Source organism: Mytilus californianus, unplaced genomic scaffold (genome assembly GCF_021869535.1).
Source record: "Mytilus californianus isolate M0D057914Y unplaced genomic scaffold, xbMytCali1.0.p SCAF_6, whole genome shotgun sequence".
NCBI classification, from domain to species: domain Eukaryota; kingdom Metazoa; phylum Mollusca; class Bivalvia; order Mytilida; family Mytilidae; genus Mytilus; species Mytilus californianus.
In genome coordinates this window covers 49223874-49239094 of record NW_026262712.1, presented here as the reverse complement: position 1 = coordinate 49239094, position 15221 = coordinate 49223874, and the positions used below count along the sequence as shown (strand labels likewise).

The 15221-nt window shown below is 31.0% G+C and overlaps 1 protein-coding gene across 1 annotated transcript in view; it reads right to left on the bottom strand.

Annotated features, from left to right (window-relative positions):
* Positions 1-5420: 5420 nt before the first annotated feature.
* Positions 5421-15221, bottom strand: part of LOC127706776 (transmembrane protein 117-like) — a 29972-nt gene continuing 20171 nt past the window's right edge. The window contains exons 6-7 of the mRNA XM_052211461.1: positions 12066-13227; positions 5421-11777 (exon numbers count right to left, since the gene is read on the bottom strand). Of these exons, the coding sequence (XP_052067421.1) occupies positions 12653-13227 (575 nt within the window). The 3' untranslated portion in view covers positions 5421-11777; positions 12066-12652. The remainder of the gene's footprint in view (positions 11778-12065; positions 13228-15221) is intronic.

Below are 15221 nucleotides of genomic sequence, written 5' to 3'. Positions count from 1 at the left end.
ACAATTGAGGAGTGATATGTTAATTTATAAACAGATCACCAAATTAAAGAAAAGGAACGTACATAAAACGGGTGCAATACTTGAATGGATTCAAGTTTAATTTGCTTACGTTGCATATAAAGCCTCTACTGTCAAATTGTGTCATCACTCCTCAATTGTCGTTTGTAGGTACATCGCTTTTTAGTGCCTGATTTGACCTGATGGCTAAATCATCTTTAGGATTTCCGGTTTCTAATTATTCAGTGACAAATTTTTCATGCATTTTCGGAATAAGCAGCAAATTAATATTGTTGGTTTTGCAATGTAGGTCGACCTGAATGAAGGATGGAAAAAGAGTTTTACCCAGTTTCCCATAGATTTATCTCGCACCATGGCCATTTTCAAAAAAACACTCAGTTTCTTAAATTCTTTGTATCACAACACAGCCTAAATTTGTCCAGTTGTTTCAGAGAAAAGATTCTTGAAAAGTTTACATCATCGATAAAAAGCAAAGTGATGGCAATTGCTCACCTGTTATAAGTCCATGTGATATAAAAAGACCGTAATAGGTGCACTGTTGATGTAAAAACATTCCAAGTTTCTTTTTAATTGAGCATTGTTCTGGTAAAGTGAGATGTGAGGATCACCAAGGTTTTCCAGTAGAAGAGACCTCAGTGGCCAAGTGGTCTAAGTTGTTTGTCTTCATTGATCACTAGCTTTATTGTACGGGTATGCTAAATTCGCCAGAAACTTAATTAAACATTTTGTCGCATGTTTTTTTCTCAAAATAGAGTTAAATTTTTTTATGCCCCCGCCGTAGCGGTGGGGGCATTAAGTTTTACCCTTGTCCGTCTGTACGTACGTACGACCCAAAATTGGTTTCTGTTCTCTAACTTGAGTTTGCCTCAACCAAATGTTATGAAACTTAAACACAATGCGTATTACCACAAAACACAGATCAACTTTGAATTTTGTTGGCGTCACTCTAACCGTTCTAGAGTTATGCCCCTTTATAAATGGAAAAATTGCTAATTTTTTTGTTTCTGTTCTCTAACTTAAGTTTGCCTCAACCAAATGTAATGAAACTTATACACAATGCTTATTACCACAAAACACAGATCAAGTTTGAATTTTGGTGGCGTCACTTTAACCGTTCTAGAGTTATGCCCTTTATAAATGGAAAAATTGCAAAATTGGTAGTTTCCGTTCTCTAACTTAAGTTTGCCTCAACCAAATGTTATGAAACTTATACACTATGCTTATTACCACAAAACACAGATTAAGTTTGAATTTTGGTGGCGTCACTATTACCGTTCTAGAGTAATGCCCCTTTATAAATGGAAAAATTGCAAAATGTTTTTTCTTCTTCTAAATGTCAAGTAATTTTTATTTTTAAAATTGGAGTTATCTTCCTTTGTCCATGATTATAGTTGAATCAATTACAATCAATGCTTTATACAATGCAATGTTTAATTTTGACCTCCACTGGTAAAACACAGATCAAGTTGAATTTGGGTAGTGTCACTTTAACCATTATTGAGTTATGCCCCTTTATAAATCGAAAGATTGCAAAATTTTTAGTTTCCATTCTGTAACTTAAGTTCGCCCCAACCAAACATTATGAAACCTATACAAAATATTCATTACCACAAAACTAAGATCAAGTACAAATTTTTTGTTTCCGTTTTCTAACTTTAGTTTGCCTCAACCAAATGTTATGAAACTTATACACAATGCTTATTATTACATAATACAGATTAAGTACGAAAGTTATGTACCTTTATAAACATAAAAATTGCCGAATTTTTCGTTTCTGTTCTCTAACTTTAGTTTGTCTTAACCAAATGTTATAAAACGTATACACAACCGTTCTAGAGGTATGCGTGTTTACAAATAGAAAAATTGCTGAATTTTAGTTTCTGTTCTCTACTTAAGTTAGCCTCAACCAAATGTTATGAGACTTTCACACAATGCTTATTACCACAAAACTCTGATCAAGTTCAAATTTGGGTAGCGTCACTATTACCGTTCTTCAGTTATGTCCCTTTATAACTATATGATATGCAAGCGGGGGCATCATCTGTTCACATGTGGACACTATCCACATTTATTTTATATTTGTTTGTCCTAATAGTAGTTCCTCTAGAACCTTTGTTATAAACAAAGAATGCTGTAATATCTGTTCTTATTGGAACACATAGTCGGTACCCTTTATTGACTCTTTATTTATACAGTAACGAACACTGTCACGGTAAAATTTCTTCAAGCGGAAATAATATTCCAGAATATTTCTTCCATTTGGATCTAATATTATTACGGAACTTAACTTCTATTATATAACAGTATGACTAAGTACGTACTTTTGTATAGTGAATTTGGTGTTCCTTCTTGTTCTTTTGTGTTCTCTTGTGAATAGGGAATTTTGTGTTCATTATGTTTTCTTGTATAGGGGAAATTTTTGTGTTCTTTAGTATTCTCTGGTCATTTGGGGAATTTTGGGTTCTTTGGTGTACCTTTGTCATTTATCATTTGGGAAATTTTGTTTAGATATCAGATCTTTTGTTTTCTCTTTTAAATAAATCAACAACTTTAATACATGAGGGGATTGGCATATTGTATAGACATATTGTTTAAGACTGTCTGGTGACCTTTTGTCTCTATTTATCTTTTTTTTTACCATTGGTCATTTGGGCAACATCTCATTGATTGATTGATTGTTGGTAGTTTAACGTCAAGTGGCAAATATTTCATGCATATTCAGGACGAGAACAAATTAACAATATATACATTAGGAAGGTACTGTAATAGTGGCCTTCCAGGGAGAAGGTTGGGGAAATTTGAACTGCCACTGGAAAATGAGGGTATATTGGATAGGGTCAGATATTTTGCCTTGCAACAGGCCACCTACGGACCCCTCAAAGAGATGTAGCAAGGGTTTTTAATGAGCAGAGAGTGTGGCACTCCCTCTACACGAGGCATCATATTGAACGTCCCAATTCTGACCAGACGTGGCTGTATGCTTACTTGTACATCAGCACAGCCAAAAGGACGCCCCACTTTGGCAAGGGTTTTACTGCCGGTCGAAAGAAGACCAAGAGTGACAATATTTCTAATCCCCAGTCATCCTTGGGATGTTTACTCCATATCTCCTTTCATTTAGTTACAGACTGTACAAGGTCATAATGTTCAAAACAATACATAGAGATCAGGGGAGAAAATCTACTATGTTGCCATGTTGGAAGAGGCAAATAATACAAAGAAACTTTATACTAGATACCCACATGATAATTCAGCCTAAAGTTAGTTTAAATTGGTTCAATGGATTTTGAAAAAAAAAATGGAGAATGTGTCCCCATGGACACAGATGTGCCCCCACTTGCATACAACATTATAAAGGGACATAACTCAAGAATGATAAATGTGACGCTACCCAAATTTGTACTTGATCTGAGTTTTGTGGTAATAAGTATTGTGTATAGGTCTCATAATGTTTAGTTGGGACAAAATTAATTACAGAAGGGAAACTAAAAATTTTGCATTGTTTTCCATTTATAAAGGGGCATAACTCGTGAATGGTTAAAGTGACCCCGCCAAAATTGAAATGTGATCTGTATTTTTTGGTAATAAGCATTGTGTATAAGTTTCATAACATTTGGTTGAGGTAAACTTAAGTTAGAGAACGGAAACAAAAAATTTTGCATTTTTCCATTTATAAAGAGGCATAACTCTAGAACGGTTAAAGTGACGCCACCAAAATTCAAAATCTGTGTTTTGTGGTAATAGGCATTGTGTATAAGTTTCATAACATTTGGTTGAGGCAAACTCAAGTTAGTGAACGGAAACTAAAAATTTTGCAAATTTTCCATTTATAAAGGGACATTACTCTAGAACGGTTAAAGTGACACCACCAAAATTCAAACTTGATCTGTGTTTTGTGGTAATAAGCATTGTGCATAAGTTTCATAACATTTGGTTGAGGCAAACTTAAGTTAGAGAACGGAAACAAAAAAATTTGTAATTTTTCCATTTATAAAGGAGCATAACTCTAGAACAGTTAGAGTGACGCTACCAAAATTCAAATTTAATCTGTATTTTGTGATAATAAGCATTGTGTACAAGTTTCATAACATTTGGTTAAGGCAAACTTAAGTTAGAGAACGGAAACTAAAAATTTTGCAATTTTTCCATTTATAAAGGGGCATAACTCTAGAACGGTTTAAGTGACGCCACCAAAATTCAAACTTGATCTGTATTTTGTGGTAATAAGCATTGTGTATAAGTTTCATAACATTTGGTTGAGGCAAACTTAAGTAAAGGGAATGGAAACCAATTTTGGGACATACATCCGTACGTACGTACAGACGGACAAGGGTAAAACTTAATGCCCCCTCCGCTACGGCATAAAAAATTAAAGAAGACAGACAACAAACATCAAGTGATGCTCACATGGCTTTTAGGACACAATGAGCTAAAAACATTTAAACCATAAAGCTTACTATTAAGTATGAGTTTTGCTCCTTATTGGAGGCAGTATGGTGACCTGTAGTTGTGTTCATCTCTGTCAAGTGGTGGATAGTTGCCGCATTGGCAATCAAACCACATCTTCTTATTTTCATACTAAAATAAAAGTAGAATGTGTCTGAGGATAGAAATGTCTCTGCTGAAGCTTTGCAATTTTCCAAGTTAGAAAGGGGCATAACTCTAGAACGGTAAATGACTCACTTCCCAAATTTGAACTCTGTCTGAATTTGTGTACGAGTTTCATAAAATTTGGATGAGGCAAACTTAAGTTAGAGTTGGAAATGAAAAAAATTCCAATTTTCCAAGTTATAAAGTGGCATAACTATAGAACAGTAAATTGCTCCCCGCCGAAATTCGAACTATGTCTGCAGATTTTGATTCTCAGCATTGTGTATGAGTTTCATAAAGTTTGGATGAGGAATACTTAAGTTAGAGTTGGAAACGAAAAAAATTCCAATTTTCCAAGTTATAAGGGGCATAACTCTAAAATGGTAAGTGACTTACTGCCCAAATTCAACTCTCTCTGCAAGTTTTGGTTCTTAGGATTGTGTATGAGTTTCATAAAATTTGCATGAGGCAAACTTAAGTTAGAGTGTGGAAACGAAAATGAGACGGATTGACGGTCAAAGGTAACACTAAATGCCCCCGTTGCCTACGGCGGGGGCATAAAAACTAATCATGACAGATGGTTGCACAGCTATATGGACTCTAAGTCAGATTCCCATTAACATTCCTTACTTTGTGTGTGAAGGAGAGATGATAGGTAAAAATATCTATGTGAATAACTCAATGAATACTTTACTATAACTTCAGTTTGACCGAGTGATCCAAAGATCTAACTTCATACCAATAACATCAACAACAAACACTTAGTTGGGATATACAGGAGGATATATATATATTTATGAAAGAATAAACAGTTCTTCTAAACATATTTTTATTCAACTACTAAAGATGGCATGTTACTAGAAGTAACCTTGCAAAAATAGATCAGTTTGTTTGGATGTTAGGCACTATTATTGTTTAAAGGAGATCAATTTATAATGCTATATCTATTGATCAGAAAAAAATAATAATATCATATGTGCACCAGCTGAGTTATGACAAGAGTTTACATAGGCCCTATTACTCCTTTTCGGCTGAAGATGCAAAAATATTGAATATTCCACTTATCTTTTTATTCAAACTGGGTAATTATCTTTCAGAGATTCATTAAAGGGCACTTTTATGTTTTTAAGCCAATTTCTGAAAATTATTTTTGATCAAAATTGTTAAGGCTCATCATTGCCATTTGTCAAATGTCCATAAAAATCAAGAAAAGTTTTTATTTTTTGAAATACTTTTAAAAATGCATTTAACTTTCATATATATTGGTCCTGCCAGGCTTTTAAACATTTCCAGTTGTACAAGTTTGTTTTAATTTCCAAAATTTTATAAGCCTGAAAAAAATCTTCATGAAATTTACAGCAAGTTTTATCAAAGGAGTAATGTCGGTGAGGGCCATATTTAGTCCTGCCCCGACTATTAAGTTCAATGTTTCAAGACAAAAAGTGTTTTACTAGTAAGTTGATGAAAAGACATGTGCGATAGTTAAATACAATTATTTTTTGTCAAATTTTTATTTTAAAGCGTTGATTTTTACATCAAGTAGGTCAAAAATAGAGATTTTTGCAAAAAATTAACCAAATCTTCCAGATTTCAACAAAATTTAGGCCTAGGAAACATAGAGCTCACTCGTCGACAAACTAAATATTCAAGAAAGATATGTAAAATGTCATCACAAACACTAGGTTAAAAGATTTTTTTTGTCGACGCATGACGTAAATTTTCAACAAAAAGTCATATTTTCCATCTAATCATTGTATTAGCTATGATTCATTGCGATATTGGTAAATAATTCCTTATTTGAAATTTTAGCTAGAAATAGGGGCCATTTTAGGGCTACTCCTTTGTCAAATTAATAACCAACTGTTACTCTGACAATACTGACATAACTCAGCTCATAACAAATTTAAAAAATGTGCATTTAACATTCCAATTGTTTTCTTAAATTATTGATGTGCATTATTTTAATTTTACCCTGTATTGTGTAGCTACATTCAAATGAATTTCGGCATGTTTTAAAAATACAGTTTTCAAAACTACAGTCATTTATAGCTGTAACATAAATAATGAGTAAAAAAAGGAGAATTTATCATAATGCAGGATGCTGGATGAACAGAAATAGTCAAAAGTACAAACACAAAAAAAGATATGATTGGTTCAGTCTGACAAAAGAATTGTACATAATCACCTAAAGCAAATTAAATCATATGAAAATCAAGTTACTAGCAAGTGAGATTAAATTAAGCTTTTGGGTTTGTGTTATTTAGATTTGGTGTTTATGCCACCAGAGACCAAAAGTTTGTAGAAGCTCTCTTTCGTGGTTGTTATTTGAAGTTATATGATGAAAATTCAAATGTACATGTATATGTTTTTCAAATGTAGACATGTGTATATGGTATGTGTGTTCTATTTACTTCAAATTCTTTATGATTTTCCTCCTTTTTTTTATATTTTGGTACAAAAACTATTTTTTTAAATAATAATACATCTAAAACCAACATATAAAGGGTAAATAAAATCATTTTCAAGAGCATGCGATGTATTAAAAAGATTATTCTTAAAAAAATATTTAACAATTTAGTAACAGTCAATGGGGTTGATACTGTAAGTATCTCTGAAACACAATCTTTAAAACTGATATGAGGAAAATGTCAGAACAGTTTAGTATTACACATCCTGCATTGTGATAGATTCACCTTTTTGATATTTACAGTATGCCATAAATTTCTAATGATAACTTTTTAACAATGAAAACAGTGTGCCATTAATAACTTAAAAATACCTTTATTTTAACAGAAAATACATATTTATTGTATCATTTTATATATTACATTTAACATTGTAAAGAAAAATAGAAAAACAAAACAAAAATCTACAAAATTATGAAACCATGACTTTCACTTGTGTGAAGTCATCTTGCTTACATTAAGATCGTTGTTTCTGCAAAAACAACTAAATCAAATTTTGGAAAGCTTAGTGCTTTAAAAAAGCTAATTATTTAATGAGAAAAATTATACTTGGCACAATCTTGCCCTCCTCTTTAAACAATTTTTTTTCTGAAAAAAAAAACCGAGATCACAAAATACAAAGCATAAACATTTAAATTACAACCAAAAATTAGACAAATGAATTTACCAGGAGAAAAATAAAGTTCTAAAAAACAATTCTATTTATTTGAGGAAAATAGAACATGGTGATTATATATTATACATAGTTTTAAGATCTAAAAATATACATATTAATATCTTCTGTCAAAATTAAATAACCTTACTTTATTAAAGGCCCATGTAAACAAATTTTGGCATTCAAATAAAACAATCTGTAAAGTTCAAAACTAGAAAAATATACCTTTGCTTTGCCATTTCTCTATAAACATGTGACTTCTTAAGATCAGCACAATTCTAATAAAAATATACGAGTTTATAGTTTCTTGCCAAAGAGATAATGGTCAGTGGATCTTTTTTTTCAAACAAACTGCAAAATGTTGTGTCTTCATTAGTCTGTTTTCTGCATTATACCTTACCTTTTACTGAAAATTTGCCATTTTTTATTCATCAATAAATGAGTTGATGATGACAAACATGGTTTTAAATAACTCTGTTGTGTCATTTGATAAAAAATACAAAAGATTTGTTGATGAAAACTTTAAAGTGAAGTAATCCTTATTAAAGGCCATTCGGCAGATTCTAAACACACTGATTTTTGTTCATTTGGCCTTATCATGCTAAAAAGTATTTATATATTGAAGTAATACACAATTTTAAATCTTTTTCTCCCCATTCCTCTTGGAAATACTAGTAATAGTTGCAAGGAAAAACAAATAACTCCTAGTTATAATTTTAGAGTCATAATCAGTCCTTAGGAAATCAATGTGTGGAAAGGGCTTTCTGTAAACAGCAAGAATACTTTATAACTTAAGATAAGTATGTTCTTTGTGTTCTTCAGATTTGTTATATAAAAATAAAAACTTAAGTCCAAAATATTGTCAGCTTCCACAGGTTTAAATATAAATATATATACTGGTAGGTTATTCTACAAATTACAAAACAAATAATTCAAGTATATATATACATAACATATAACTGTGGATTTATTTTCGTGGGTACCACTTTTCGTGGATATCTTATTTCATGGTTTTACAAAAGTCTACATACAAGCCTACAGAAAATATGTTCTTCTTTCAATATTTAAATTCGTAGTTTACATATACCCACAAAATCCACAAAAATTGGTATTCCACTTATAATAATGAATCCACAGTAGTATAATATTGCACCAATACCATATAATGCTTTTTATATTGTATTTACCATACACAAGATACATAAATACATTAATTTTGTATTTCATATAAATTAATATATTTGTACAACAGTTAATTTGACAATATCAATAATTAATACATAGAGGAGTTTAAATAGAAATGATATTGGAAATACTCTACTTTGGACCTGTAAATATTATATTTTGTCATTTTATAATTTTTCTTTTTAATATCTCATGTATTTTTATGAGCTTTGATAGTCAACTTAAATTTCCTTCAGCTCTACGAACTAGATAATCATAAAGCCAAGAAACCATATAAAATGATTCTTATTCAAAATTGTATACAAACAAACTTGCAGGAGTTAAAAAAAAACACTGTAAATAAATCATAGGACCCTCTTTCCCCCCTAAAATAAAATAAAAATTTAAACACACAAATTTAATATTTGTATAGTTCTCCTGGTCCCGTGTTTAAGTAAAGGTAGACAAACAATGCAGTACTATTTAAAGTTCTATACAATAAATTGACTTAAGTAAAACTTAACAATTGGTTCAGTCACTTGGTCTTTTTGTTAATAATACAATAACTATGTGAGGTAGATCTACGTATGTGTTCTGTCATAGTTCACAGTAAAGACTCACAAAGGCCGTTTGTTATAATTTATCATACCAGCAGATATAATTTCCCCATAAATCAAATTAATACCTTACAACTTTCTGTCTCTTACAATCTTATCTGTAATTGATGATGGCACACAATTTGGGCCTGTTAGTTTTCTATACTCTCTAACTAAAAAATTTATTTGGCCTTCCCATTTGTTTTGATTTGAGCCCACCTAATAAGTCTTATCAAGATGAAACATGCATCTAGAATACCTAATCTTTGACTAATTTTTACATAGCATTTTTTCTAGATTTCTGAAAGTTATTCAGGAATTCTTGAAAAAAAAACCTTTTCTAATGTACATACATAATAAGATTTTGCTAGGAAAACATTATCTTTTCTCTCTGAACATAAACAAATTAGGGCTGTTCTAGAATTAAACAAATGTTTGTTGATGCTATTAAGTTTTGGAAAACATATAATCTTAAACAGTTAAAATAAATTACTCTGGATTCAGGGTACATATTTTCGAGGATTGAGGAAAACTTTTTGTTTCCTAGTTTTGACAAATTCGCCTTCAGAAATTAGTATTTTGATGTACACTTAAATTTTTGGTTACCTACACCCATGAAATAAACAAAAATTAGTACCCACTAATAATAATGAATTCTACGTATATAAAAATCTATACATCTCTCCTACTTGGAGACTAAAAAGGGCAAATTTACATGTATAATCTTCTTAAATTCTATTTTGTGTAGAGAACATTCATAATGATAAATGATTGAAAATATAATATTCTCTTGTCATCTTAGTATAATATATAGTGACAATATTTTTACAATAGAATATAAACAAATGAATTTAAAATATATTGTAGGCGGGACAAAAAGGCACATACCATATAAATTAAATGGTTTTAGAATAACAATTATTTAGTGAAAATAAGGAAATAACCAATAACAAATTAACAAAGCACCAAACTTCATAAAACATGATCTAAAAATACATGAACACAAAAATAAGTCAAGGGATACCCATGTGTCCCAACTTTGTTTTTTTTTTCTGTATCAACCAATAGCTCTGACTTATATGTAAATTTTAGGAGATAAGAACAATTTCAGGTGTATTTAAAAATCTCATTTTTAGCAAGTTTCTTTAAATAGATAGAATCCAATGATAGAAATCTGAAAATATAATAACATTAGGTAGCAATTTAAGTTTACACATAATGAAAAGCAGTAAAAAATAAAATAAAGAAAGAAATAGAGATTTTTTTTTAGCTAATTCAATTTCGTAAAAACTGAATGTGAAAAGATGTCTTGAAAATGTTATGAAAAATATATACATTTACTGGAAAAGTAACTAGAACACAGAAAATGTGAAATTATCAATATATGAAAATGGTCTTTAAATATATAAAAAAATGATCACAGGGATAGGTATGTATATTAAGAATAAAAAAAGTAAAAAAAAACCAAAACAAATAAAAAACAGAAACAGAAAACACTTGTTATGAATATACAATTATAACTGTCTAACAAAACTAAGATTCAACATAATGTTATCTACATTGAAAAAAAAAAGACTTTTTGTCTCATTTCTAAATTTCTGCTTTCAGAAAGATTTAGAACATTGTGATACATGTTTTATATTTGATATTTTGACTATAAAATGTACAAGGATAAAATGAAAAAATCAAATGTACAAGAATTTGCCTAAAATAACTTTAGCAGTTTCAGGGCTACCTATGATACAAATCATCTGATATAATGTAGAACAATAAAAGTTGTAACAAGAATGTGTCAATAGTACACAGATGCCCCACTCGCACTATCATTTTCTATGTTCAGTGGATCGTGAAATTGGGGTCAAAACTCTAATTTGGCATTGAAATTAGAAAGATCATATCATAGGGAACATGTGTACTAAGTTACTTCAACTTCATCAAAAACTACCTTGACTAAAAACTTTACCTTGAAGCGGGACAGACGGACGAACGAACGGACGCACAGACAGAAAAACATAATGGCCCTCTACTGTCGTAGGTTGGGCATAAAAAGTGGTACAGTTGTTTTGAACTGTTTACTCAAACTAGGTTTCTACTTTAAATTTTTAATCAAACTTAATTTTGCATTTTGCATTGCACATTATTCTTCAAACCTTTTGATTTTGTAGCTCCTAATGTTTGTTTTACACATTTCTATGGCTTCCTCAAATAGAACCAATTTAAATGCAGCAAATATATATGTGTAATTTACATCTGATATGAACTAATGCAACAACTTTTGAACTAGAATTACTTAAGGTGGTACCCAACACCTTCACTAAAATTAATTTGGCTCGTTTAATTTTCATAAAATTTTGACAAAGTATTTACTTTGACCCTTTGACAAAAATATAAAAATTTCAAAAAATTTGAACCAACCAATTTATCAGAAAAATTAGACTGGTTATATAGCAGTTTGACAAACACTAACTTTGATCATTGAGAAGCTTAATATTCCCTTAACAACACAACGTAATTAAAACGTTTAGCTGATTTTACTCCCTTTTACTTGAGTTATCTCCCTGTAGTGTTAGGTACCACCTTAATATTGAATTCACTCATGATTTCATATTCTATTTACTAAGAACATTAAGGTTATGCTTTCTACAAATTGGCTACAATTTCAACTACAACTTTTGTATAACATTTTTTAAAAGGACTAAGAAACATGTATTATTTTTGAACAACTATCAATGTTATAAGAGTTAATAAGCACAGTCATCTTTTCAAATTCTATTCACCAAGAACATGAAGGAAACGCTTTCTACAAATTGGCAACACTTACAACTTTTATGTAAACATTTTTATGGACATGTAATATTTTTGTACAACTATCAATGCAATTAGAGTTAATTAGCACAGTCATCAATAACAAAGCACTAATAAACAATGGACAAGGTATTCAGATACTTTGAATCTATTTTAAACACGAAGAATACTGTGAAAGAAAAGAGAAAGCATATTGATTCCAACCAAAACAATTGTAAAACTACATTTTGTATCTTAAATAATTTTAATTATTTCAAGACTTCTTTTTTTCCTCTTGTATTCAAGGAATCTGAATACACTTTGTGTCATGATAATAAGAAAAAGAAAATCGATATATATTTTCCCTAAAAATATCAATTCTATGACACAGGATCTGTTGATGGTCTATCGTTTACTGGAAAATCAGCCTTACCAGTATTTGTATTACGACGACGAGTAAAAGCAAGAAGTTTTGGAACAGCCTTCACTCTATTTCTGAGTGAAAACCTCTTCCCAAAACTTTCTTTAAATAATCTGAATGAAGATTTCTTCTTTGGTCTTTTTAACAGCCTTCCTGCATATGGATCAGTCTTTGATGGTTTGAATCGTCCAAACTGCCAAATAAGTACGCCAAATGTGATGAAAGCCGCTAGTGCAGGGATAAAGGCAATTGCCTTCACTGCTAGACTATTATCATAAAACCGTGAATTCATTACGCCATCTTCAGATATGTATGTCTGATTGGTAAGCGGGTTGATGGTAGAATTCCTGTAACTGAAACTCATCAAGGTTTCGTTATGGTTTTCTAAGCTAAAATCGTCATTCACGGTATGGATTTTGCCATCATTATCAGTATATTGACCATAATCATATGGATAGTAAAATATCTGGTTCTTCCACATGTTCAGGTCCAGTATCATCACAAGGAACAGGATACCATAGTTAAACCATTTCCCTGAAAGATAAGTTTTTTTGGGTTATATAAAAATATTAAAGGAGATGTGGTATGATTGCCAATGAGACAAATATCCACCAAAGTTCAAGTGAAGTGGATGTACACAATTATAGGCAACCGTATGGCCTTCAACAATGAGAAAAACCCATACCGTATAGTTGGCTATAAAAGGCCCCGACATGATAAATATGTTTTATTAAATCAAATAAAATATTTTTAGTGTTTCATTCACAGAAATTACCAGATGACTGCTATATATTTGATCTCTAAATGTCTTTAAGTGGTTTTTTTTTGTTGTTGTTGGGTTGTGGTATCATTGACATATTACCATGTCTCCTTTGTACTACATCAGGGACAAATCAGCTATAACAGTGTTTTCCATTCGGCATTTAAGCCGGGTGTGCCGACCACCTTCTTTTGAAAGCCGACCACCTTTCCATTTTAGGAGGTGGTCCGCTGTTTTTTCAAATTCCGGATTTTTTTCGGTTCTGCACCGTAAACATTTAAATACTAATCGCGCCTCGCATTTGTTTTCATTGACAAAAATGGCGGATCGTCAAATTTCAATGTTTTCTTTTTATTAATCGGGGGAAGAGAAAGGCAGGTGACGATGGTGATCAGGAAAATTCTATGCCAAATAAGTCAACTAAAACGGATAGTTGTATTAAAATCGTGAAATTGAAAAAAAAGTATCAAACAACGGAAAAGGCACGCAAGCGATCGCGAAGTCGAAGATGAACAGGTTGGGAACAATCCCCCAAATGAGGGATATCCCTTAAATGAGGGACTGTCTCTCTCGCAAGAGGTCATGTCAATACTGTTGAAGAAAAGAAAAGAGAAAAACTTAGATTTTTTAACTTAAAAGAGGGAAAATCGTTATATTTGGAACAACTTTTTTAAAAGAAGGCCCAATTATTTTTAATGATAAAGCAGATATAAGACCAGGAATATTACAAATTTCTTGGACATGTTTTGACCATATAATACCAAATAGATGTATAGTTATTTGGGAAAAGTTTCTGTAAATAAAATAAATATGAGTTCATTTGTATCTCGTGAAATGTACCCCTCATAAAAGGGGTAGTCATTACATTGAGAGTTTACCCCTCATTTGAGGGGTTGTTCCCAAGCTGATAAATATGAATAGGACTTTAAATGGCTAATTGGCACAGAAGGTAGATATTTCTGTTCTGTGTGCCAAAAATACAACACTAAAGCGAGGAACAGGACAGAAACTTGGATCGATAAGCAATGCATATGCAGGAGAAGGGAGTCCTGCAAAAGCCAAATCTGCTAGCCGAGATGCTAACAACTAATTTGTCAAATAAAAGGCTAGCAGTGATAGCAAAGAATGGTTCAATTTTATTAAATGTGAATACAATACTAATCCTTCTTTTTGTGTCCCAAAAAACAGTAAAGTAAAACCCGCCGTTGGAAATGTTAAAACAAAAAAAAACCCAACCGGTTGCAAGTGATTTTTTCAAAACACCCACCTTACCTTAGTGAAAAATGGAGAACACTGTATAAATCATAGGTGTTAAAATAATATAAAAATAAAAATAGTACATTTAAATTTTTTTTGCATGTTGAAATGGCATAACATGGTATTTTAAATGTAAGTAACTTAGTAAGTTGTGAAACATTCAAAGAATTTAGGGATTTTATGATTCATTCAAAAAAACCCAACAAAACAACACTTATGTTATGAATATCAAATGGGCTGTTAGATAATGGTATTTGTCAGTCATTATTTTCAAATATTTTAAGCAAGTACTTGAATAAAACTAAATAAATATAATGAGTACTCAGTTAGTGATAATTTACATTGCTGACATCTGTCTAAGTTACTATTATAGGTAAAATAGTAACTGTAGATTTATTATTATTCTTGAGATACAAATTGGAATTTGTGGGTATTGGTAAACCATGAATTTAAATATTCAACGAAGTACAAATTTTCTATAGACGTGTCTTCAAACTTTGGCAAAACAACT